General features: G+C 43.2%; 1 protein-coding gene across 6 annotated transcripts in view; it reads left to right on the forward strand.

Moving 5' to 3' along the window:
• The window catches only part of DAB1 (DAB adaptor protein 1), a 403,254-nt gene that overhangs the window by 117,118 nt on the left and 259,251 nt on the right, over positions 1–26,885 (forward strand). For all 6 annotated transcript variants that reach the window (XM_074376397.1, XM_074376398.1, XM_074376396.1 and 3 more), the window contains exon 2: positions 8,149–8,351. In XM_074376397.1, coding sequence (XP_074232498.1) covers positions 8,285–8,351 — 67 coding nt within the window. In that variant the 5' untranslated portion in view covers positions 8,149–8,284. The remainder of the gene's footprint in view (positions 1–8,148; positions 8,352–26,885) is intronic.

The raw sequence follows: 26,885 nt of genomic DNA on the forward strand, positions 1-26,885 counted from the left end.
AAGCCAGGGATATGTTCTATCAATGTAGGATTTTTCTTGAAGGGTTTGGTCAAGGCAAATGATGGCTCTTCGTTTATGAGGACGGTGGTATTTTGTCAGTAGAGAGAGGTGTAGTACCTTTGAATGTCATTTTGCTTAAGATTTTATAGTGCTTCTGACACCCTCAGCAGAATTAAATAAGTGTTGCCGTTGGGCTCCCGCAAAACCTTGCTCTAGGTTCCTATTTTCTGGTCCCTGGAAAGAACAAATGTACAGAATGAGCGAATTTTAGGCATTTTCCAACTGGGCTAGATGAGATCGGTTACCCTTGGCATAATTTTAAAAAAAGAGAGAAAAAAAAAGAGAGTTGACAGATTAAAGTCGTAGTCCCAGAGATGGAGAGGGAGATGGTCCAGCAAAGCCCAACTTTGGCTACATGATTAAAGGAGCTCATAGTGATCCATGGGGCAGGTAGATGGAAAGTCTCAATGGCCATTCTTGGCGTGGAGGCAGAGTCTGGCGGGGAATCCAGGGCTCAGGAAGAAGAGACCTGCTTGAAACAACCTTGGTCCAGGCGCTTGTGCCAAGTCCAGCACTCTGGATCGATACAGGATGAAGTTGGAATCTATAGTAAGAATCGACAGCTATCAACTAGTTTGAAACTCAGCTAGCCTTGGGAATTGGAAAGCATGCCATCCAGGGAGCTGGAATGGGTCTGAACTCTTTAAAAAAGAGCGAGGCCAGAATTGTTTTGGTTGCGTACCTCTGTGTCTTAGGGTCTGAGCTAGGCTTTAAAAATTATTTTTTAAAATATGGAAATAATTTCAAAATTATAGGAAAAGGTGTAATAAGAACATATTAAAAATATCCTATACCCATTACTTACGTTGACCTGTTGCTAGTATTTTATCCCGTTTGCTTTACCATTTGTGTATTTGCTCTATGTCTATGCATATATGCATACATGTATACGATTTGTTTCTCCTGAATCATTTCGATGGTGCACATATCTTAGCCCTTTATTCCTAAGTATTTGGTGTGTATTCCCAAAGAACAGGTAATGTTCTTTTACGTAGCCGTAGGAAATTTATCACATTAAATAAATTTAACGCTGATATAATATTCTTACTGAATTTGCCATTCATATTCAAATTTGTCAATTGGCCCACTGACTTTTTTTCCCCCCTGACTGGCCTCTTTTGTAGCATTTCTTTTTCTCCAGTAAAGGAGGATCCTATACACACATTACATTTAGTTGTTGTACCTGTTTGGTTTCTTTTAATCTAAAATATTTCCACAGCCTATCTTTGTCTTTTGCTGCGACATTTCTGAAGAATAGACTTTTCTGTACATTATAAGTTCATGTTTGGATTAGATTCCTAGCCAGGATACTGCGTGGTAGTGATCAGTTCTTCTCAGAGTGTCACCTGATACCCATCTGTTCATCTCTGTTAATATTAATTAACAAATTAATTGTTCAGTTTCTCCATTATAGCATCACAAATTTTCCTCTTGCAACAGTAAGTGAGGAGACACTTTAAGACCTACAAATGTTTTGCTTCCCATCGAAACATTTCTCCAGATTTAGCATGTATTCATTCTGGCCTGACTAAACCTTACTCTGCTGGCTGCAAAATGTGATTTTATTCTCCTGTACCCCCTCTGTGTTTTCCAGACAGTACCTGTTCTGCCCTAAGCCTTCCCCTCTTTCCCTCTTTGTTTATCTGTCTGTTTTCAGTATGGATTCCTCTTTTTTCAGTGGTTTATTATTTAGTACCATCCTTAAATTATATTGGTGTTTCAGTTGTTCCAGATTGGGCCAGTGGGAGCTCCTCCGCGATGGCGTCTGTATCCTTGTGACACGCCCGCATCATTGGTGTTTGTTTTGAGCACTTCCTTACTTTCTGAAGCGAGATATTTCAGGCTCATCTTGTACCTACCCTGCTTCAGCTCCGAAATCACCCATTTCTCTATGAAACCCTGGTTCCTTTTACTGGAGAATGGTAGTAGAAACAAAAATCTAGGTATTAAGGTATCACGTTGTCACTGGGGTATCTTTGGTCCTGGTCCTATCAGAACCAGGAAATTCTATGCATGTCAACATGGGTATATGTACACCCACATACAGATGCATGTATATTTTATTAACCATGAATTTACCCTGAGATGTCCGATTTCCACTCTGTGTCTCCACAGCGCTCTTTCCTTCCTTTCCCCTTTCCGTATTTTAATGTCTCTTCTTGCGTACTGAGAATCTCGGTTCCCAGGAACATCAGAATGTTTACTCCTTTGCTCAATCCTATAGTACATTAAAATTGTTAAGTAATTTGCCCGTAACGCTACCCAAAAAAGCCTACTAAAAAGAATTTGAGGTTTGTTTGCAGCTCCCCTTGCCCTGACCCTGCTCAAGACTGAGTGTAAACAATCAAATTCCGTGTTTGTAAAGTTACTTGTCCTGGTTCTTTCTCTCTCACCCCTTCAGCAACTGTTTATGATGGTCCTTTGAAATACAATTGGATTCATTAGTTTCAGTCCACTTCCCTTTTTAGCCTCTTCCCCACTTGCCATCCCCGTTAAGTTAATTTTATTTTATTTTTTTCAAATATATAGAGCATTAATATGCTTCCATATGTGGAAATTAAGCAAAAAGCTATATGCTGAGAAGTATCGCCCTCTGCCACATCCTTCTGCCTGGTCACCCATCACTCCACCACCCAGGATCTCCCCATGTAGTAAAAGCAGCTTCGCTGTCTTCTGGTCAGTTTGGCCTGTGCTTCTTTTTGTAAAGATAAGCAGAGTTAAGTCTCCTCCTTTCTTACACAAAAACTAGGGTGCTGTGGATTGAGCTCAACTTTGAGCTACCCCTCATTGATCTTCCAAATCTTACACACTTGGTAGTGGTCTTCCCATTTTACTGATGGCGAAACTTCATCTGTACGGTTGCACACCTCTGTGCCTTGGTGACAAGTGGCCTCTTTTCAGTGCTTTATGGTTTGGATGAAGCTGATTGAGATGCCCCAAATCACAGAACATGCAGTGGTAGCATATGTAATTTTTAATCCATATAATTGCCACCACTTCCGGGAAATCTGCCTCTTCATCTGGTTTTTAAGGTTGGATTGTCCTTTTAGATTGGAATTTGCAGTGTCCTTAACATAACACATAAGGCTTAAATCAGGGGGTAGGACCAGGCTGGGAGGATTGTTTTTGATGTTTTGTATTTTATTTTTTAAATTCTGGTGAAATTCACATAACATAAATTTGGGCATTTTAATGTCTATAATTCAGTGGTATTTATTTATTCTATTCATGATGTTTTTCAACCATCACTTCTGTCTAGTTTCAAAACATTTTAATCTACAGGAGACCCTGTAACCATTAAGGAGACACTCGCCCTCCTCTGCTTCTCCCAGCACCTGGCAACCACTGATCTGCTTTGTCTTTGTAGATTTATCTATTTGGGATATTTTGGATATAAATGGAATCATACAATAGGTAACCTTTTTGTGTCTAACTTCTTTCACTTGCTATATTGCTTTGGAGGTTCATCCATGTTATAGTGTGTATCATATCAATACTTACTTAATTCCTTTTTACGGTTGGATAATATTCCATTGTATTGATATACCACATTTAAAAAAATTGAAGTATAGTTGATTTACAATGTTGTGTTAGTTGTTGGTATACAGCAAAGTGATTCTGTTATACATATATATGTATATTCTTTTTCATATTCTTTTTTGTTACAGGTTATTACAAGCTATTGTATATAGTTCCATGTGCTATACAGTAGGACTTTGTTGTTTATCTATTTGGTATATAGTGGTTTGTATCTGCTAATCTCAAATTCCTAATTTATCCCCCCTTTCCTCTTTGGTAACCATAAGTTTGTTTTCTATATCTGTGAGTCCATTTCTGTTTTGTAAATAAGTTCATTTTTGTCATTTTTTTAGATTCTGTATATAAGTGATGTCATATGATATTTGTCTTTCTCTGTCTGACTTACTTCACTCAATATGAGAACCTCTAGGTCCATCCATGTTGCTGCAAAATGGCATTATTTCATTCTTCTTTATGGCTGAGTAGTATTCCACTGTGTGTGTGTGTGTATACCATAACTTCTTTATCCAGTCATCTGTCCGTGGACATTTAGGCTGCTTCCATGGCTTGACTATTGTAAACACTGCAGCTGTGAACATTGGGTGCATGGGATACACCACATTTGGTTTATCTGTCCCCCAGCTGATGGACACCCAGGAGGGTTTTGAGTGAAGTTGTCGGGGAGAGCAGCTACCTTGCCCTGTGCTTCTTCCTAGATACATGACCAGGAACAAGCCACTCAAGTGGCTTGTGCCTTATTTTCCTCACGTGTCAAATGAACGTAATAATAATATCTACCTGTTCAAGTGGTTGAAGGATTGGGTTTGATCCTGTATGAGAAGCTCTTAGTGTAGTACCTGGCTACTAGTGGGACCGCATAACGAGCTATTTTACAGTAGGATTGTATGAGGGGCGGGGTGGGTGGGGAGGAGAGAGGACACAAACTTGGGTTACAGTAGGTATTGTGGTGTGTGTTTGTGTGCTTGTAGCTGCTCAGACCTTTGCGCTTTGTTTAAAAGACAGGGCTATCTGTTTTCCCTGCGTTGTGGTGCCGTGTGTTTGGCGCCCCGCTCACCCACCTCCGCCCCGTCACTGAACATGGGATTTTACATTTAGAAGCCGTTTAGTAGACAGAACGTCTGTAGTGGAATGTTACATAATTCACATTTAGATTTGAAGAGCTCATTATAAAAAACCTGACACACTTCAGGAATATTAAATTACTGCAGATTGTGTGGAGCAAAGAAACATTATTGAAGCATTTGAAAATTCTCGGCAAGCCTGAATTTAACTGATAGGGTTTCACAGCTTTTACTGGGGAAAAACGATTTGAGTTGTCACATGGCTTCGGGCCCTCGAGGACTTTAATCTCCTTAATTACAAAGAAACGAATTTCCTAAATAATTCGGAGCTACTTCACAGCATTCGCTCAACCTCTGGCTCTTGGAAGATTAAAGGGAATGCCAGGGTCCCGGCTGTGGAACCTTCTCCCTGTCCTGTAGCTTCCTTATGTGAGTTTTTATTCGAAATGAAGCTGCTTTCTTTTCATTACTGATACGGGGCCGTGCTTCAGGAATTCACAAGTAATGCCTGTAACACTCAAACACAAGCACATTTTGTCAAACAAGTGACACTGGCAATGCCCACACAAGAGGAAGAGATGCTGTATTGTGGTTTTTACAAAGTCAAAGGGGAGGAAAGAACCCAAATCCAATCCAGTAATTTATCCTTTGATTTTTAAGAGTGCTTGAAATTGTGTTAAAACCATATATTTCAGTTCATTTTGGTATTAATGGATTAGGTACCTACTGTGTGCCAAGACCAAAGTGATGGAAATATCTTTATTTAATTTATTTGTATTCTTTTAATGGGGGTACTGGGGGATTGGACCCAGGACCTTGTGCGTGCTAAACGTGCACTCTACCACTGAGCTGTATCTTTCCTTGGAAATGGCTTAGATTTTTCTATTTCCTGCAATTTGTCCTTAGAAAGCAGACTTAACCTGCCTTAGTTTCTCCCTCTGTGAAAGGAGCATAGTAATATAAACTTGTGGTCACATACCATCCATGAGACCTTGAGTCTGTGTTTGACCTTGTATTCCTGTGTTGAATAACACAGGAAATTGTTAGTGCCTAGTATTTATTAAGTGCTTATCAGGAAATGTGCCAGACACTCCTCCAAGCATGTTACATGTGTGATCCTACTTAATTTCCACTGCTGCTGCATGAAGTTTGATACTGTTAACCTCCTTCTATGGGTAGAAAAACTGAGGCAAAGTGAGGGCAAGTGACTTCCTCAATATCACATTGCTTGTAACTGTCTCAGACTGTGAAGTTGGCCAAGAATTGGGTCATAACATAAGTAAGGAGAGAGTCCGTTTAATGGAGGAATCAGAAAATCTTTTTGCCTAAGATGCCTCTTTGACTGAACCTTGAGCACATCAAGGCAGACTTGAAAAGAAAAATTCCATAGAAAGGTAGTAGTACAAGGGAACACTGGGAAGATGGGAGAGTAATCACCTCCCTACTAGACTTCCGCGTCCTTGTATTATTCTGCTTGTTAATTTCAAGCATTCTTGGGCATGCTGATCCTTCTGCCCGAAACAACCACTTATTCATTTATTATACATGCATTTATTGTGTGCCCATTGGTCCTTCCTGTCATCATCCACGTGATAAGAGCATCATTCTTCAGGATCACACAGTGGAGAGCTGCTTCTCTGTGAAGCTTTATGGGCTCCTTCAAGCAAAGGTGACAGCTTGCTCCTCTGTGCCCCAGTATACCCAGTATTTGTTTTCATTCCGATCATGTCCCTTACATGACACCTCCGCTAGACTGAGCTTCTGTGACAACAGTAATCAGGCTTTGACTCTGTACTTGGCCTGTGTGACTGTGCAATCCATGTCTGTTTTCATCAGTGAGTCAGCACTGGCACCTGGCCCGTTGTTTTTAGTGGATATTTGTTGCAATGAAACGGTTAGTATTATTCATAAAATTAATTATGTCCTTATACAACCAAGCTTTGAGACTCCATCATCCCTTATAGAATGTTGTCTTTGAGGAGCACGCGGTTAGGAGGGAGGTGAGGGCTAGTGACGTGGTGCAGATAGATGGGGCAAAAGTGGCAGGAAAGGTTCTCGTTTTTTTAATTCTAATTTTTTTATTGATGTGTAGTCAGTTTGCAATGTTAGTTTCATGCGTGCAGCAAAGTGATTCAGTTAAACATATATACATACATTATTTTCAGATTCTTTTCTCTTACAGCTCATTACAAGAAATTGTTTTCTACATGTGATTTCATGGACCCCATTCTAGGAAGATGATTTTTCGTTTTCCTTAATTGTAGCCTTGGATCCTTTAGTTTAAGCACCTTCATTCAGGGCTCAGTATCCTAAAAAAGAAATAGCTTGTTAAAAACGAACAAACAAATCAGATATCTTTGGATAAGGTATGAATTTAAGCGTCAGTTCCATTAGACCTTTTGGTTGAGCCGCCTGTAATTGGTATGATGAAGAGGTTTAGGTAATTACTCTTTTTGAGTTGAAAGTGACGCTCAGGGTCCGCCTTTTCAGACTGAACCTTTCTAGATCGGTGGGACGAGCTACGAATTGGCTGCACAGTTGGAAGAATCATCTCCAGGAGCTTTATCTTAATATTCTTTAAAAATGGATAACTTCTGAAATGTTTATTTTCAACCCAGCTCTCGGATACGGCTATCAGAGACACAGTCCCCCGGAAAGATTGTTGACTCGACACTAGGAATACGTTCATTCAATTTAAATGAAATCAAACGAGATAATGTATGTGAAGCAGAGGCTGAGGGCATAGTATATAGTAAATGTATAGTAAATACTAGCTGTAATTGAAGTGGTGTTATTATCATTATTATCTTCCCAGCGCAGTGTCTGAACTTAATGGTACCTGGTAGTGTGCAGTGCATATTTATTAAAGAAAGAAGGGATGAAATGTGTGTCTGCCAGCTTCTTTTCTTTTCTTCCTCCCATTCAATGCTTGTCTGCTCTTAGAGCTGGGGGAAAAAACTGACATCAAAATTGGCTTGCTGGAAAGTTTCTCAGCTCCGTTTGTCATCTTACCCTCGAAGCCCAATTGTGTGTCAACTCGGTGTCCCCTCTGACACCTGCCAGGGAGGGCCAGACCACAGGTCACTTCCCTATGGTCTGCTGTAGCTGCCAAGGCTGTGGTCAAGCTTGGCTGATGAATGGGAGCCCCGTTGTTGGAAATGTTTCTACGGGGCCGCTTGAGCTCTGTTATCTGGGTGGCCTCTGGTGCTTGACCATGAGAAACATGGAGAATAAAGAATTGAGTTCTGCTTTTGTTGAAGATGTGGAGTTTTAAAGATCTCTTTTGCATTACCTAGTTTTGCACATATGGACTCCAATTCTCTTTGCTGTCTCAACTCTGTCAATGGCTAAATGACGCCACGTGAGCAGTTTGTACATGGAGACCAAGGTTTTCCTGGTTTTGTATGTTGCATGGTTCATTTCTTTCCCCTCAGTTCTGACTTCAACAAGATGGTCGTTCTGAATGTCCTCCTCCCTTGCTTTGCAGCGCTCGACAGGAGTGAGTGAAATGCGCAGCTCGGGGTGTCGTTTCTGAAGGGAGGAGTCATTTCCTTGGAGAGGAGTCCTCAATGAGCCTGGCCGAGGCCCGGGATCTGTGTGAAGTGGACTAAGGATTTAGTAGGATGTCAACTGAGACAGAACTTCAAGTAGCTGTGAAAACCAGCGCCAAGAAAGACTCCAGAAAGAAAGGTAGGGCTGAATCTCTTCCTTTCCTCATTGCTACTTACTGTCCAAGAAAGAATTTTTTGTCTCTAGAATGGTATTTGGCACTGTCTTTTTGATTGCATGTATTTTATTTTTTAAAAAATTGTTTGGTTAGGGGGGAGTATTTAGGTTTATTTGTTTGTATTTATGTATTTATTTTTAACGGAGGGAGGTACTGGGGATTGAACCCAGGACCTTGTGATGCTAAGCACACACTCTACTGCTGAGCTGTACCATACCCCGATCCCTGCATGTATTTTAAATAATCCTCAACATTATTTGGTGTTTTTTTGGTACTCATAGTATAATATTTTCATGGCACTCCATTATTCTCTGGGTAAGATCCAAAATTCTTTTCACGATATACAGAACACTTCTTGACACGCCTTCTGCCCATCCCTCCAGCAACATCTCTGCCCCAGTCCGCGCTCCACCCCCATCCAACCTTGTTCGCCCTCCAGGCCCCCCCCGTGTCTTGTGTCTTGTAGTTCATCCTTTGCAGATACCAGTGATTCTCCAACTCCAGCCAGAATCGCCCGCCTGAAAGGCTTGTTAAAACACAGCTTGCTGAGTCTCATGCCTAAAGCTTTTGGTTCACTAGGTCTGGGGTGGAGTCCAAGATGCATTTGTAAGATGTTCCCAGATGCTGCTGCTGCTGGTGGTTCCCGGGATTTTGAAAACCGCTGGACTCTGAGTTCATCCTTTGTTGCTCTCCACTTTTTTCTAGACTGACCCCTACTTACTCTTCAGGTCTGAGCTCAGTGAGGCCTCCTGGGGGGCTTTTCCTTACCTCTCAAATTGGGCTGCTCGCTTTTGTTTGTTTTGTTTCACTAGCACTTTGTTAGTATGAACCTTTATTAAAAACGCCCTGTGTTTTTGTCAGCGATACCATACAGTCCTTCAGAGCGGGATCTCTCATTCATCCTTTTTGCTCCCAACACTTAGAAAGAGCTTGACACAGAAGAGGCACATAGGTATCTGGGAATGAAGACTGGATGTGCAGTGTGATAAGAAAATAATTCTACCACTGTTCGTGTTTTTTTTTAAAATAGCATTTATGTTTTATTTATTATTGTATTATTTAATTATTTTATTTTGGTGGGGGGAGGTAACTAGGTTTATTTTATTTTTAGAGGAGGTACTGGGGACTGAACCCAGGACCTCATGCATGCCAAGCAGGTGCGCTACCACTTGAGCTATACCCTCCCCCACTGTTCATGTTTTTTAAGAGAATTTGGTCCTACGGCTTTCTAATCATGCCTTTCAGAAGGTTTGTCCTGTTACTGTGATTAGATGGAAGCAACTTTTTGCTTTGTGCGTGCGTGCGTGTGTGTCTGTGTGGTGTGGTGTGGTGTGGTGCATGGGTGTGTGTTTTCACCGTGAAGTTTCAGCTCTTTCCTTCCCTGTCTTCAGAGCTGCAGGGGAGAGGATGAATAGAGCTCTCTTTCAGGTCTTGAAATCTCTCAGTGTGGGCCTGCAGACCGGATGCTGCTGCTTGCTGTGTGTAGGCAGTGATTTGTTTGAGACATCACTGTGCCTGCCCAGTCGTGTTTCCTGGTGGCATTTGTCTGACACTCCATGGGAAGCTAGGGACATAAATGTAATACACGTACAGCTCTTGGACAGAAGCAACCCCAGGAAGGACTATAAATTTTGCTTTAAATGTTTGTTTGAAACACCAGTATTTTGGAAGCAGTCTATTTTATCCCCTAAAACCTAATGTAAACCTTGCTTGTTATGCTCCATGGTCTAGGAATAATAGAAAGAAGGCAAGTGGGTGAGAGAACAGGTCTTGGGAGAACTGCTGCTTGGAAAAAAACAAAAAAGATCACAGAGCCCAATATGTCCTAGAATTCAAATGCTTTTTTACTGGAAACTGACAAGTTATATTTTCCTTCAGATTTAACCTTTCCACGAAACTTGTGCTCTTGAATGCTTAATGCATTAAAAATTGTACGTGGTGCATATCTTTTCACTCTTAATTTTAACATGCAGAACTGGAAACATTCTAAAGAGAGGATTCAGGTTTTCAGCACGTTGGCGTGGGTGAGGATTTAGAGTGGGAGCTTGAAGGTGACCTTTTTAGCTCCTCCTCACGTTCACATCTTTAGTAGCTCTGATATCAGCAAAGTACCTATGCAGGGAGCATCCTCTAGAGAGTCACTAATGCTGTGGAGTCTGGGCGGGCAGACTTGGGGTCAGATTCTGGCTATATCGCTTCCAAACTGTGTGACCTTAGAATGTCACTTCACCTCTCTGAGCCTCAGTATCCTCTCCTGTAAAATTAAAATATACTAGTACAAAGCTTAAAGGCTCACTAGGAAGATTAATTGAAGTAAGGCAAATGAAACACTTAGTACTTGGCTTATATTAAAAACTCAACAAAGTTTATATCTCTATTCCCCCCTTGCTTTCCTGTCACCTTTTCCCACTCCCCTCCTCTTCTTTTTCCTTTTATCTTTTCCATTTTTCACTCCCTTCTCCTTCCTTTCCTCTTCTTCATCTTCATCAGAATTATTACATTGTTTTCTCTTACCCAGGGGGATCTTAAAAAGTATATAGTTGATTTGTCTCAGAGCAAGACTACACGATTGTCTGCAATTATGCCACAGCGAGACACAGTTTTTATTGCTGATACACTTGTCTGGACCAAGGTCCCAGGAAAACACACACATACATTAAAAAGAGAGAACAAGAATGTGCTGGTAACAGGATCAGTTAATTTCCTGTTTTCAGTTTTGACTGTGAAATAGTAGGTATTCCATTAAAAAGATGTTGCTAACTAAGCCAAAATAAGTAGTACTTTAAAAGGAAATAAGCAGTTTGGATGTTGATCTTGAATATAATAGTGTTACTAGCTCTTTTACTCATACTTTCTCTAATTCCTTTTTGATTTTCTAGGGAGGCAATATATAACCTCATAGATAAGTTTCTGGCTTCCTCTCCAATCCTAAAGTACTTGTTCTTTTTCTTATCCTATTGCATCGGCTGGGTCTGTCAGTACAGTATTTAGTAGAGAGGAGGGAACCTTAAATTTCTCCTAAATTAATGGAAATGCCTTCTGTTACCTGTGTGATATTTAAGTTTTTACTGAAGATAAATTCTAGTGGTATATGATGTTTTCTATACCTTGTGGATTTGATCTTTTTATATTTTACTTAGTATTTTGCTATCTGTATCAGCAAGATTAGTATATAATTTTCTCGAGCCTATAATCTTTGTGCCTGATTTTAGTCAAAGTTAATACCCTCATGTGATGATTTTGGTGGTAAGGAAACACTGAGTAATTTTAGACCTCCTTATGAAAAATACATTTTTTTCTCTTTTAAGTAATTTCATTAGATTTTTAAAGTTTTATATGGTTAATACTGAAAATTAGAAAAGAAAAAGTAAGTGTGCAGAATCCTATGAATTAGAAATAACAGCTATTAACATTCTAAGTTGCTTCCTTCTGGACTGACTTTCTGGGATAATGTGTGCTTGAGATTATACCGTTCATACAATGTTACCTTGTTCTTTCACAGTATATCATCAGTAGATTTCTCATATATAACATTACAGTACAAAAAAGTTTTTGCTTCTCATGGCAAGATTTAGGTGGTTCCTGGGGCAGATATTTTATTTCCTAAAAAAGAATACCTGGCAGTGTGGGGCATCTATCATGAGGAAGAGTGGCATAAAGAAAGTTTAGAAACCCTTGATCATTTCTCAGAAACCCATCACCCCAGTTCTTTAACCTAGGCTGTTGAAAGCAAGTCAGACAGATTCAAAAACAAGTCACACGGGAGCATATTTCACCACAAAATGAGTTTCTAGACAGGCCACGTGTGAGACGTAACTTGAGTATTCACAATTCAAATAAGGAGGGGATGGAAGTCGTGAGAAATGAAGTTGTTTTTTCATTTCATTTTTATTGGATTGTATCACTACACATACTGCTTGTCAAACAGTGCCTATTCCAGGAGAGGAATTTGATGGAGGACTGGAGGAAGAGAATGTATATTTTCAGGTTCATTACCTGCCATCAAAGGGGGGAAAAATCAATTGACACAATTTGTGGTGATCCTGGCATTAAGAAACCCAGTAGAAGTCTGTGGTCCAGGAATGGGTCCCAAGATGAGCAGATGCAGACTTTTCTGGGGGTAGTGCCTGGAGCTTTACAGTCAGTACCATCTGGCAGCTTAGTGTAGTGGAAAAAGGACTAACTTTGGAGTCAGCAGACCTGGTTTTTAATTTTTAACCCTTGTTCTTATCTGCTGGATGACCAGAGATGGGTTTTTTAGCGTCTTTGACCCTTGTCTATAAGGGTGGTGTGTGTGTGTGTGTGTGTTAATAATACTGCTTGTTATCAGAAAGGCGAGGGAAGAAGATTATCTTGGGTAAAGGAGCCTCTTGGGACCTGCAGCGTGGCAGTGGCATGGTCATTGTTAGCTTTTCTGTCTTCTTCCTTCTAAGATCACAGTTCAGTATTTTCTCCTAACTTTCTAGAAGTACCTGGAAATAAACTCGCTCACTTTCCTTATATTTGTATTGGCCCTCTAGCCAAGGATCATTAGTTAACAGCAGCAACGACAGGCTAGCTGATTATTTCCTCCCGGAAAGACTTGGCTCCCAGAATCAAGGCCCTGATGGGATGCAGGAGAAGCTGGTGGTCACATGGTGGGCACCTTAGCTTTGGAGCCACATCGGACTGAGTTTGAACCCTGGCTATGTGCCTCAGTAGCTGTGCAAACTTCTGGGAGGTTTCTTAGAAAATTCTGGGGAATTGTGGTTAAGGAATGGTTTCAGGAATGAGGATTTGATGCTCTCAAAGGAAACCTGTCTGATGACACTTACGCAAACGGGCTCAGGGTCCTGGTCCCTCACCTGGTCAGTTAGCCCTGGGGAAGAACTCTGTTAGTAATAACTGGCTTGCTACTTAGGAGCTGATAAATTGCTGTCATATCCTGTAGCGTCCTTAGGACCCTGGGAGATTAATTTAAAAAAAAAATCATTTTACCAGGCCTTTGTTGCAGAGGGAGCTGCTGTTTCACTGTTTCTATCTGCTGCTTCCTGCAAGGGAGGCAGACTTGGGGTCATGCAGACCCTGGATTTGGGTTCATGCCCCAGGCCCACCACTCTCTTGTGTTTCAACTCCAGCCAAGTCATCTCCACTCTGCGAGCTCCGGTTTCCTTAGACACCAAGTGGATGTAGAACTTACACTTGCTCGGCCAGATGTGAAAAGTAGAAGGAGGCATCCATTCTTTAATTAATTACTTTGTCCACAAATGTTTATCCAGCCCCAGTTGTGTGCCTTGCTGGGGTTCCGTGTTCTGGAGAGAGAGAAACCCCAGGGAAGGAGGTTCTGACCCTCATCAGTTCATGTGGTCCAAGGACTTCCGCTTGAAGGGACGCTCTTCTGATTTGTATCGGTCTCATCATTCCCTGAAAGAGACGTATTTTTTCCACTTTGCTACTTTTATTCTTTCCGGTCTATTACTATTCATCAATTTTGTGTTCCATTTAATATAAATTTATATTTGTTAATTAACATACTGCCTTTCATCATAATAAAGACAATTCTTACAAAAACTATTTTCATTGCTTTCCTGACCGAAAGCAAGTGAGTTTTCAGCTTTATGAATCCAAGGAACACAACACTGTGCATGTCTGTCTACACTGAAATGTGACTCACTTTTTAGATGTTGAAGTCCATAAAAGGTTAGAAGGAATTGGTGTTTGGGTGCTGGAAGAGCCTCTTCTTCAAAATGAGATCTTAAGAGAAGGATGACCTGCCTACGATCACTCCATTGGCCAGTGGCAGAGCAGAGCTGGAACCCAGGAATGACTTCCTGGATGGTGTTGCTTCAGCTTCTAGATTCTCGACAACATACCTCCTTGAGATGAAGCTCTTGATATGTTTGCTCCCTCCTCTTTACGTGGAAGACTCCTGGAAGAGCTCATGCTTTGGAATGAGATGGACCAAAGTTTGAGTCAAGACTCGGCACGTTTTCTGCTTGTATATCTCAGGCTCACTACGTAAGCTCTCTGAGCCTCGGCTCCTTTGTCTGTAAAATAGAGGTGTTAGTACCTATCTGAGAGTATCGCAGGGAGGAGTACTTGAGTCAACAGTATAAAACACCTGGCACAATTCTCTGTATATGGACTCAAGATGAGGAAACTTTCCCTTTCCCTTCTGGAGTCCAACCAGCCCCGAAAGGCAGCCCTTCTCTTAGTGCCAGAGGATATAAAGAGAGGTAGAGGGTGCCCTTTTCCCCAGAGGTACATGGGGTAATCAGGCAATGAAGAAAAAGGACTGGTCCATCTTTGAAAGGATGCTTGTTCTAAGGATAACTGGGAAGGTGGACAGGAAATACAAAGGAAAATAGACCACGTTGTCAAGCTACACACATTCGTTAATAGCCATCACTTATTATGTGCTTTCTGCATGCCAGTCACTTTAGATGCATTGTCCCCTATGAGCCCAAATCTTGTATCACCCCATGGAACACATAAGATAATGCCCGGAGAGATCAAGAGACTTGCCCCAGGTCACATAGCTTGTCTACATGGAAAGCACTAAGCTTGTCCGGTGTGAAAACTGGTACCATCTTCCCTGAGTGCAGGCCATGGGTTTGCCCCTGTGCCTTGATGTGAAAAAATTACAGGGGCTACGCTCTTTTGTGCAGGGGGTGGGCACAGAACCAGATCAGCCACATCATGTCAGTGTATGATACCATTCTGTCTTGTTGGGGTTTTTGATCTTGGTGAGTTCATGGCTCTCTACTAAATCTGTGACTTGCAGGCTTTGGAAATTTCAGAATCAAGGATTTGATAGCAAGACTACATAAATTTCTCTGGGGTTGATCCGCAAAGCTCTTGAGCTGAAAGGTTGGAGAGGGAGGGAAGACTGTTTTGGGTCAAGAAGCCTAGTTTTTATGGTGAGACTACCGGATCATGTGATGTGGGGAGAGACTTCTGCGCTCTCCCTGAGCACGTGGCCTTGAACTTACTACGGGACACCTCACTCACAGTGGTCATTCCCTGAAGACAAACTCACTTCAGATTCCACTGGTGACTTAGTTCAGGGCTTCATTCTAACTGGCTCCCTTACAAGGAGTCAGGCTTTTTCAAACCCTCCTTCATACCCTCTTTCCTCCTTGGACATATTCTGTAACCCGGCAGCAGCCTGTCACAGAGGACACTCACCAAGCCAGCCTTCTGAAATCTGGTTCCTGCCTCTTTTTCTATCCCATTGCATCCCCATACCCAGCACCATCCTGAGCTCAGGTCTCAGGACACACCTCTGTGACTTTCATGTGTCCTGCTCCCTCTCTCAGGTCATCTTTCTCACCTGTTTACTGGGCTAACTCCTGGTCATCCTTCAGAACCCATAAGCCATTTGACAGGACCATCTGCCTGGACATTTCAAGCTTCCCAACGCCCTCGATGAATTAATCACTGAATGAATGGTAGCCCCTGCAACCTCCTAAATATCTCTCAGATCCACCCATTCTTCTGCCCCTCTGCCCCTTTCCTGAGGACGATTCAGGCCCCCTTCACCTGTCATCCAGATCATCCCAGCACCCTCCTGAGCGGTATTCAGGTTCTCAGAATCATCCGTCTCCGAGCCATACTTGACATTACTCATTGATGGGAAGATTTGATCAGGTTCGACCTTTGCCCCAAATCCTTCCTTGAACAGCTCCCAGTGCCCTGAGGATAAAATCCACTTTATCTGGAACTTTGTTGGGTTTATTGGGGCTTTAAGGAGGCCCTGGATGGTCTGATCCCTCCTTATCTTTCCAGTCACATCCCTCACCACTCTTCCAGCATGATACTCTGCTCCCTGACTCAACTGAATTAATTTTTGTCCCCTGAGCCTACAGTGTTACTTTTCACGTTTGGAATTTTGCAAATGTCTTTCCTTCTCTGAAGAATACTTTTTAAAAAAAATTCTCTTCAAAGCCAACTCTACTCTTGCTTTAGTTTCAAGGTAGATATTACTTTCCCCAGAATTGCTCTGGGGACCCATTGCAGCCCACCCAGTGTACATGACCCCCAGTCATGGGTCATGACTGGTAAGAGTGCTTTCAAAGCACCTCATTGTGCGCATCATAATACATTATTTTAATTATATTTTTGTTCTTCTTTATCACGCAGTAGGGTGGGACTGTGTCTGGCTTGTTAACCACTTCACTTCTATCACTGAGCACAATGTTGGAACATGTAGGCATGCAGCCATGTTTGTTGAATGAGTAAGTGAGCGAATGAATGAAGTTGTGGTAAAAAGCCTCACCTGACTGGATTTGTGAGGGCTCCTGTAGCATCCTGTACTCACTCAAATCATCACACCTGCTACATTTTGTTTTCTATAATTGTTTTTTTTTTTTTGCTTATTTCTCTTCTCTACCATTAATTATGAGTTCCTAGCACAACACTCATCATGATAGGTACTCAATAATGTTCATTGAAGTAATTATTCATAAAGGGTGGGAGAGAATGATTTGCACAAAGAGAAAGAACATTTAAAGCCACAGACATCTCCTAAGAGCTGGCTCTAGAGATTCTTACTATGTGGCATTGAAAATTCCTACCGTTCTCCTTTTGCGATGTGTGTCCAATCACATCAGGTGCTATAATTCAGCGTGATGTGGGGCATATTGGGAGTAAGAGCTATACGATTTGCCATATTAGTTCATCCCGCTGCTTCATTAAGCTCAGTGTGCTGCCTCTGGCAGTGGCCGGGCTTGAATTTTGATGTTTGGAAGAACAAAGCCCTTCATGTTAGCCCTCCAAGTCCTGAGAGTCAGATAAAGGTCCACTCCTTCCCAGGGTCCAAGAGTCTTCATCTTTGCAGATGATCAGTAAGTGGCCCAGAGCATGGGGTTTTATTATCCGTGTGGGTTTGCTGAGCACACTGTGTTCTTAGGTGTGCCAGGATGTTAGTACATCCTGTTGTGACATAGCTTCTGGGATGATCAGAGTACATGTGTTTTAAGACTGAGCATTTCTGCCCAGTGCATCGAGGTAGCATGCAGAGATCAAAGGCAGGGACAAGGGTGGAGTGGAGGTGGAAGAGGAAAGAATGTCTGTTGTCCACATTGTCTCATTTAAGCTTGAAAACAACCCCTAGACAAGCATTCTCATTTTCTGTGAGCAGCAGCTGGAACTCAGAGAGGTGAACAGCTTGCCTGAGACGACAGAACATGTGGCAACTAAGGGACTCATTTCCACCTAGATCTCACTGACCCAGAGCCTGTCCACATGCTTAACACTGGACTAAACTGCTCCCCACTGATTGGGTGTCCTGTTAGGAAATACCAAGTTACACTTACATTGAAAGACATCTTCCTGCAGATTCCAGTCGCAGGACCATTAGGTTGAGACAGCCTCACAACAGAGAGGGATGACAGCGGACCACATGGGAGAGGTAGAAGGGGGTCAGAAAAGCACGAAAGCCCTCGCTCTTCACCGCTCGTGTTTGTGGCATGTCGTTGGTGGCCGTACACAAGCGCTCCATGAGACTGAGGAGGAAACCTTGCTCTTTCTTAAGGAGGATGCCAATGAGGCCAGGTTTTCCAGATGTTTTCCAGTCCTCACAGAGGTAAAGATGAGGTGACCTTGAAGGATTTTGACTGCATGAATTGACTTGCATTTTTCTATCTGAATTTAGAGCAGGCACTCTGATTTTGTAAATGCCCCAAATCTGCAAATATTATCACCAGCTCAGTTACCTCCCAGGGCCCACCCCCACATCGGAAATAATAACAAGGACACTGGTGATGAAGGGAGCTGCTGTCTGTCCATAGTCACAAATTACCAGGCAGTGTATTCAAGTGTTTACGTATGTTTTCTCACTCAGAGCAACCCCTTGAAGTAGCTCCTGATTTGAAATCTCACTTTACAGGTGAGAAAACAGAAATGGGAGAGGTGAGAGGTCAGTGCGATAACTTCAGAACCTGTGCCCTGAAGGGCCCTGCGGGCCTGTCTCACTCATCCACTGAGCAGACGTTACACATGCCTGACGTGTGCCTGGCATGTTCTCAGCACAGGCACCTGGCTGATCCTCCATGAGCGTGCGTGAGTTTCCCTCCGCTCTCCTTTCAACCTGGAAAAAGTCCTCTCATCTCCTGTCTGCCTGTCAAGGTTCAGCTGGTCTCTGAGACTTAGCTAGATGGTTCTTCCTCAGAGGTCTGCTTTAGCATCCCCCTCCTCCCATGGAATTAAACCTTCCTTTCCCTATGATTCTCACCACACTATCTTAATTCCGATGAAGCTCTCCTTTCTTTCTTTCTTCTGTTAGGATTGTACTTAGAGACTGCTCTTCCTTGCTTGATTGATAGCGGGAACTGTGTCTTGTGCACCATTTTATCCTCTCAAAGCTGGGAGGAGGAGAATTTATTAAAGAGTTCCCAATGGGGAAAATAGGAAATGGTGTTAATTACATGATGACTGAGTGCTGGCAGAGAATACAGTGGGAATACAAGAGACTTGTGAGGTCGATCATAGTCCTACTTTGCAGATGAGGAAACATACTCGGGTAAGTTCAAAGTTTGTTCAAGGTCACGCATCGTGTAAATGGAAGAGCAGAAATTTTAAACTCAGGTCTAAATGATCCAAAGCACAGAATCTGTTTGCTATAATATATTCTGCTGTTTTCCAGCTATGCCATCAAATAAAACATCAGTGAAAGCTCATTTCCTAGGGGTCTGGTTCCTGTTGTAAAGGGGTAGCAATATATGCAGTTTACTTTTGTAAAGAGTTTCTGTGTCAACATTAGAGATTCACTTCGCTCAGTTCGGGGAACTGTGGTCACTTGAGTCTTTCCGTCTCCCCTGGCTGGCGCTCCGGCTCCAGGGAGAACTTGCATTCCGATTGTTAAACCAGAGGCAAGAAAAGCCACGCAGGGACTTGCACTGGAAGAAGCCCAGCAGATGATGAATAGCAGACCTGCATCTTATCATGTATTTCAGGATGATGTACGGGACTGTTGGAAACTGCCTCTGACAAATGTGCACGGGAAGGGGAATTATCTCCAACAATGAAAAATGTTCTTATTATGTGCTCCTAAAAAGGATCAGGACCCCTATCATTGGGAAAATGATCATCCCCGTATCCCTTATTAACAGCAATATGGAAGCATGTGCTAAAGACGATGGACGTGGTACCGAGGCGGTGATGGATAGGCGTGAGTGCTGGAGCCAGGCAGGACTTAACGGAAGGCAGCCTGATGCTTGATAGCAGATGGGAAATGTGTAAACTCGCCGAGGTCACTTTTAGGCTCTGTAAGACTTGTTCCTGCTGTCTTAGCCAAGCACCCAGTGGCTTTTGGTCAGGCTGAGGCTGTGATTCAATAGTAGAAAGTATATGAGTTCGTAGGAAATACAACCGTTTTCATAGGGAGAAGAAAACTAGTGCATCAGGCATTTAAAATATTTAATGGCATTTTTCTTTTCACATTTCACATGCATATATAGAAACCTAGAGTCATAGAGAGTCAGTTGCCTGCCCGAGGCGAGATGCCAGCAGAGTGAGGGTTTGAACCTGAGCGGTCTGATTTCCAAGTCTATGTGCTATGTAGACCGTGGTGGCTTTTCATAAATAACCTCCTGGCTGGAGTTCAAAATAGTAGAAATAGAAACAACCGAATGCACCGTACGTGAAGGTGCCTGGTGCAGCCTGTAGCGCATAGTAGGTGTTTAAGAATTGCCAGAACTCGTTTTGTCAGGGGCTGTGCAGTGATGGTGGAGTTCTTTGAGCTCCTTCCTTCCTTCCCTCCCGCCCTCTCTCTTTCCTACTTCATTCCATTGGTGAGCATTTTCTAAAACCAGGCGGAGTGCTGGCCACAGCAGAAGACTGTAAACAAGTCCTGGGCGTAAAGAACTTAAGATTTGATATGAAAGACAGACAGCTGAGAAGCAATTCGAGTTCCTGGCAGTAAATTGAAATCCCAGAGCAGAGATAACCAGCTACCCAAGGACTTTACAGAGGTTGTGAGATTTAAATAAAGATTCTTGGAGTTCAGATTTATTATTTTTAGTTTAGGGGATGCTTTGTGAAATACTTTCTGTTATTATAGACATTGTCTAGCTATTGGATTTAAATCTCTAGTTCTGGAAAATAAATCGTACCTTGTCTTCCAGTGAAGGGAAGGCCAGCAGATCAGACATCTTGCTGGGCAGCAACTTACTCCCCCCTCTTCTCGAGTAAAAGCTCCTTCAGGTCATCCACATATTTTATGCATTTCCTATTACGCCTAGGACCAGGCACATAGTATGTGCTCATTAAAGATTTGTTGAACAGTAGAACAGCCTGTATTAGGTGGGTAATTCTTTGGCCTTTGGCCTACATTTTCGTAGAATCAGTAATTTATATTCCATTAGTTTTCCTTTGACGTTTTAAAATAATGATTATTGTAGCTTCTCCTCCTGCTCTCAAAATTGTAGATTGCAAATAGATTTCGTGTCATTTGCCAATGCCAGTCGATTTTAGTGGCTGTCTGGAGCACTGTGGAGAGGATTCTGAAGTCCTGTCTTGGCCTTGAGTGAGAAGGGTGACCACTCAGGTATGTTCTCTTTCAATCTTTTTTCTTTCTGCACAAGAGTACATGCACACAAGCCTGCAAACACACACATTCTAGTTTGATCCTACTATTTAATTTAAACTTTTTACAATGATCATTTACAAAAATGCCGAGTGATCTCGTTTTCTGTAGCTTTTGCTCACAAAACATTCTCTCATTCCTTCTGTCATTGTTGCCGTTTTTCAGTGATCCATTCCCGAATTTGCCAAATCTTGCTGAAGCTGTGATGTGCAGAACTGCTTTCAGGAGTCGATGATTCATTTCAGTTTTCATCCTTGAACCAACGCAGCGTTTGTCTTCTGTGTTTTGCTGACTTGCTCCCTGTAGCGAGAAGAAAGTGAGACTTTGGGGTGGACCTCCCTTTGTGGGAGGGCCATCGGTGGAGGCCACCATTCTGGTCCAGCCTTGGAATTAAGATTTGCCAATGGAGGCCTCTGAGCTCCAGCACCTTTCGGTAGTTCAAATCTTTTAACCTTAGCTAATCAACTTTAATACATTGTCCTGGTGCCTTGATTTTTTGGTTCATCTGCGTTAGTGTGATGAAATGTAAAAATCAAGCTCAGGCTTGTCCCCTCACAACGACTTCAGGGTTTTTCAGCTGATAACCTGTCCTTCGTCTGTTAAGGATTCGAATTTTAAACAGTCAAAGATACATTTTCCTGGTGCCTGTCATCCAGTGATTAGTGCAACTATTTAGTTCTGGTCGTCTTTCCTATTCTTGGTAGATTTATTTTCTCTTCTTAGAATTCTACCGTTGCCCTCTCTGTCTGGGAGACTGGAGATGTCATTTAAACATTGCTTATTAGGATTCCATTATTTGTCTCTCGTAGACAGTCAGCTAAATCAAAAAGTCAGACAGTGTTTTTAAATTGCAAATTTAAATGACAATTTATAGACCAGGTCTACTGGAAATTCTCCGTCCTTGGCATCCATCACTGTTTGTGTGGGTAGAGTTTTACGCTCTCTCTCTTGCTCTCTTTTATCTTCTCGAGAGCACAGCACGCATATCCATCAGGAGGATCAGAACTGCTTGCAATCAAACAAAAGAGGCAATAAAGATCTTGAAAGGAAATGAAGACAAACACCCTGCCCCAGCCCTTACTTAAATATTAGTTCTCTCCCCGCTACTTCCCCGCCCTTGCCTCTTAAAGAGGAAACTTGCCTTAGTCCCTTTTTTCAAGTGTTGAAGCCTGTGGTTTAGATTCAGAGAAAGTAAACATTTGCGGAGGGCCCAAAGCATGGCAGCTCCTGTGATCTCGGTTAATCTGCACGACAGACCTGTGATCATGACACTGCTATTTATAATATTGTGATAGCTAATATTTATTGAGCACTTACTATGTGTTTTATTGGTCCTAACTCATTCAAGATAATAATAGGTTGATTTCTCAGAGGGGAAACGAAAGTTTGTGGGCGGTGACTTGCTCAGGGCCCAAAGCTGAGCAAGTGACGGAGCTCTTGCTTCCAAATGAGAACTCTGCCCACCTCACAAGCTTCTGTCCTTATTTTCCGTAGGAAGATTTGGGGCCCTATTTAGTATTTCTCTTTTATGAGAATGACAGGCTGAAAAGTCGTCTCACTCTGCCTTGCTGAATTTTAATTTTGAGCAGATGGGGTTAGCAGGGGTGTCTGTAAACCTTGAAATCATCTTTTATCGGTCCATTTTCTCTGGGATCAGAGTAGATTGGCAGAGCATTATGATCTTCCATTTCAGAGCTGAAGGATTATCCATCTCGATGGGAGAAATCATCTCTCAAATCCTCCTGAAGCCAGCTGCAGAGGTTGGTACATTTCAGAAAATGCCAGTGGTACCCAGTAACTTCAGTGATGAAAATCGATGGAGTAAAATTTGCATCTGGTGGGTCCACCTTTAACGCGTGGTCCCGTCCTGTCGCGTGGTATCAGGCATCTCCATTTGCAGTAGGACCCTGAAGGTCTTTCTTTCCGCCTCTGCTCACCAGGCTTCAATGGTAGCAGCATCTAGGGGAGGCAGAAGCTTGTAGGATTCCAATCAGACATAGGAGGTCAGAGCATGAGGCGTTGAAAGATTTCCTTGTACCTGGGAGAAAAAAATGGGGAGGAGGCAAGAAGAGCCATCAGGCCATAATGCAGGCTTGACCCTGAATGAAAGAAAGAAAGGAAGGGGAAGGAAAAGGGGTGGGTGGAGCGTCTTAGACATCAACAATGCCTTGTGGACTCCTTGAGCCAAAGTCGCTCGTCCCATGTCTCCTGGGAATGGGCCTGCCAGTGTCCCCCTGCTCTGGTCCATTGCTGGTTCGGAGCAACTTGTGGGAAGCATGGTCTTGGTGCTGATGGATTTCCGAGTGCAGCAGCTGGGGCACTGGGTCCGTCTCTTTCCCTGCAGTTGGTGGTCTACAAGATGCATTTTCACAGCCCCAACATTGCACCAGACTGATACTCAGAATGCCTAATTATTACACGTTTCTGTGAGACGTTACCGTTAACTTCTTTAACCATTCTTGCCATTTGGTGCAAACCCGCAATTCAGATTCCTCTCCCCACATCACCCTCTACCCCTCAGGCAGAGGAGGGCAAATGGGGGTTAAAAGGTGAAGCTCAGTGAGATTGGGGTCCTAGAGTCTCTGGCTAGTTGGTCCAGCCAGTCCCAGATCGTTTTGCCCTTTTACAGCCTACAGCAGAGGTGACCAACAGCAGCGACTGGGTCAACAGTCCAGGAAGAAAGCCCTCTGGGTACTAGTGTTTGTCCCACAAACACAAGAGGAGAATGTCCACACTGTTAACTGCTCCCCGTGCATCGCTCCCCGACGCCAGGAAGGCCAGGAGGTCACGTTTCTTGAACATCTTCCCCACGGCCAGTACACAGAGGGCCTTGTGTCAGTCACGTCCATCAGCTTTCACAACCAGCGAGGCAAGTGATCTTTAGTTCGTTATTTTTTTTTTTTAGTGGAGGTATAGTCAGTTTCCAATGTTGTGTCAATTTCTGGTTGCAGCATCATGTTTCAGTCATACATGTATGTATGTTCCTTTTCATACTCTTTCATTATAGGTTACTGTAAGATGCTGAATATAGTTCCCTGTGCTGTGCAGTAGGACCTTGTTGTTTATCTGTTTTATATACGGTAGTTGGTGTCTGCACTTCTCAAACTCCCACTTTATCCCTCCCCACCCCTTCCCCCCTGGTGACCACAAGTTTGTTTTCTGTGTCTCAAGTATTCTTTAGAGTGTAGCCTAGATATTGTGTTACTGGCTTCAGAATTACACGTCGAACTATCACAGCTCTGCCATTTATTAAGTGATGTGACCTTGGGCAACCTCTAAATCCTCCTAGCCTCCATTTCCGTACGTGTAAAATGGGAGTGAGGGGACCCATCTCTCAGGGAAACCACTCAGACCAAATCATGTGTGTAAATGTATGTATGTATATATGTATATGCTAGTTTGCTGCTCTTGTGACTCTGAGAAAATCAAACCCCTTATATCATGGCTGGTCCTTGGGACCCTAAGTTTTGTGCGGGGTAGGCCGTGCAAGGCATATGCGTTCGTCCAGCACTGCCTGGCTCTGTGCTAGAGGTGCTGCTGGTGGGGAGACACCGCCTGCCCCTTTCCTGCCTTCTCGGAGGCCACAGTTGAGCACTCCAGTGTCCCTGTTGGCCCTCAAGCACACTGTGCAACTTGAAGACTCAGCCTTCACATTGATCTTCCTTCCAGAATCATTTGTTGCTTGGAACAGGACCCACTCATAAAAGAAGCAACTGGAAGGCCAGGCATGTTGAAGGCATGAGCTCAGCCTTGGAAAGCCAGACTCTGCCCTGTCCCTCTCCCGTGTCTCCAGGGCTGTTTTCCTTTGCTTTTTTTCAGCCCTACTTCCTGCTTCCCCCTCTCTGCTGTCAGGCTTGCCTTGTCACTGTGCTCATGGCCAGCTTTACTTATCCATTCAAGATCCCAACTAAGACTGAATCACAGGGTCCCAATTCTAGATTCTGGGGAAGGAAAATCTGTAAAGTTCAGCCCAGTTCTGACAGTGGTCGCCTCTGGTCTCTTAAGAGTTAGTGACATGTAATGTGACAGTAGGTGTCACAGCCCACCCTGTGGGTGATGGGAGGGGATCACTATGCAGAGTAGTGAGGCATGGACTGAACAGATGCATCTACTAAAATAATTCAGTTTAGATGTCACTTCCTCCAGGAAGCCTTCCTGGACCCAGCCAAACGAGGATGGTTAGGCCTTCCCCAGGGTTGCTTGGATTCTGAGCTCTGACAGCTGTTACAGCAACTCTCAGGATGTGCTGCACTTTCCTCATGTCTGTCTCCCTACCAGATCCTATCTCCTGCGAGCAGGAATGGGACCTAGTCCTTTGCAAACCCCACCTGTCGCATGATGCCTGCCACTCAGTAGGTCCTCAGTAAATGTTTACAGAATTCCACATCTTTGGGGAAACAAATAATTGCACTGAGGAATTAGAAATACTCCCCAGTGAGAACTTGAAACAGTCGCTTTGCCCAAAAGCTGCAGCCCCCAGCCCTCCCCCACCAAGGTGCCATCAACATCCCTGAGGACCGACACAGCGTGTGGACAGTCGGCTGCTTTTCATGTACCGTCATGTCCTGTGTCTTTGGTCCCAAACTCCCTTCGGTTTTGAATCTTAAAGAGCCTGCTGCAGCTTCCCGCTTAATAGCCATCCAGCAGCCCACACGTTAGTGCCAATTAGCCTGGGGAAGAAGAAAACTTTGGGGACTTAATGAGCTGAGTTGGCACCTGTTCCCTCCGCACTTCAGCCCACATCTCTTGAGCTGCTGAAACCAACTGGAAGGTGCCAGGCTTAACATTTCCGAGGGAAGGCTCACAAAGGCATTTTTGCCTTAGCTTTTTCCAACTTTCGTTTGACTTTGGGTGGCTGACCCAAAGATTTTGGGGGTGAAAATCTTCAGAAACTGGCCTTACACCAAACCCGCATCCCCATGCCCACCCTGGACCCTGCCCAAGAGAGCTTGGTGGGCTGAGACAGAGGCAGGAGGTTAGTTGTGGAGACAGCACAGTGTGACCTTCCAACTGGTCTTGCCACTTGGGAGCCATGGATGGGGCCAAGCATGCTGCCTGGCGCCAAGGGGCTTCGTGCCTGTGGATGGAAGGACTGTCGCCTGCTGCACTGCAGTGTCACAGATGAGAGCGTCCATGTCCTGAGGACACTGCTGTGTACCTGGCACCTCCACCAGTGGCTGGCACGCAGCAGGTGCCCAGTAAGTAACTGTTGAATGAAAAAATGGACCAATGATGAATAGTAACTGAGAGCTCTCATGGGAGAGAGACTTGGATTTGAATCTTGCTTCTGCTTCTTCCGAATGTGGTGAACGTGGGCCCTTTACTCCGTCTCTCCCGGACACACCTGGTCCATCACTGTTGATTGAGAAGACCAGTGTCTCTCATGCTCTGGGGCTTAACCGTGGAGCACTTAGCACAGTCCCCTGTACATAGTAAGTACTCAGCAAATCCAGCTGTCTTCACGGGTGGACCTAGGGATTCTCGTGTAAGTGAAGTAAGCCAGACAAAGACAAATAGCGTGTGATTTTACTTATCATGCAGAATCTAAAATATGGCACAAATAAACTTACTTACAAACCAGAAGTAGACTCACAGACATGGAAACAAATTTATGGTTATCCAAGAGGAAATGGGGGGAGGGATAAATTAGGAGTTTGGGAAGAAACTACTATATATAAAACAGATAAACAACAAGGCCCTACTGTACAGCGCAGGGAGCTATATTCAATATATTGAAATAACCTATAATGGAAAATAATATGAAAAAGAATATATATAAATACATACACGCCTGTAACTGAATCACTAGGCTGCACACCAGACAGTAGCCCAATGTTGTAAATAAATTCTACCTCAATAAAAAATAATAAATATAGTTGTTCTTAGTAACTTTTGTTATTAATGGAGTAACTTTTTTTTTAATTGAAGCATA

The sequence above is a fragment of the Camelus bactrianus genome, chromosome 13 (assembly GCF_048773025.1).
Source record: "Camelus bactrianus isolate YW-2024 breed Bactrian camel chromosome 13, ASM4877302v1, whole genome shotgun sequence".
NCBI lineage: Eukaryota > Metazoa > Chordata > Mammalia > Artiodactyla > Camelidae > Camelus > Camelus bactrianus.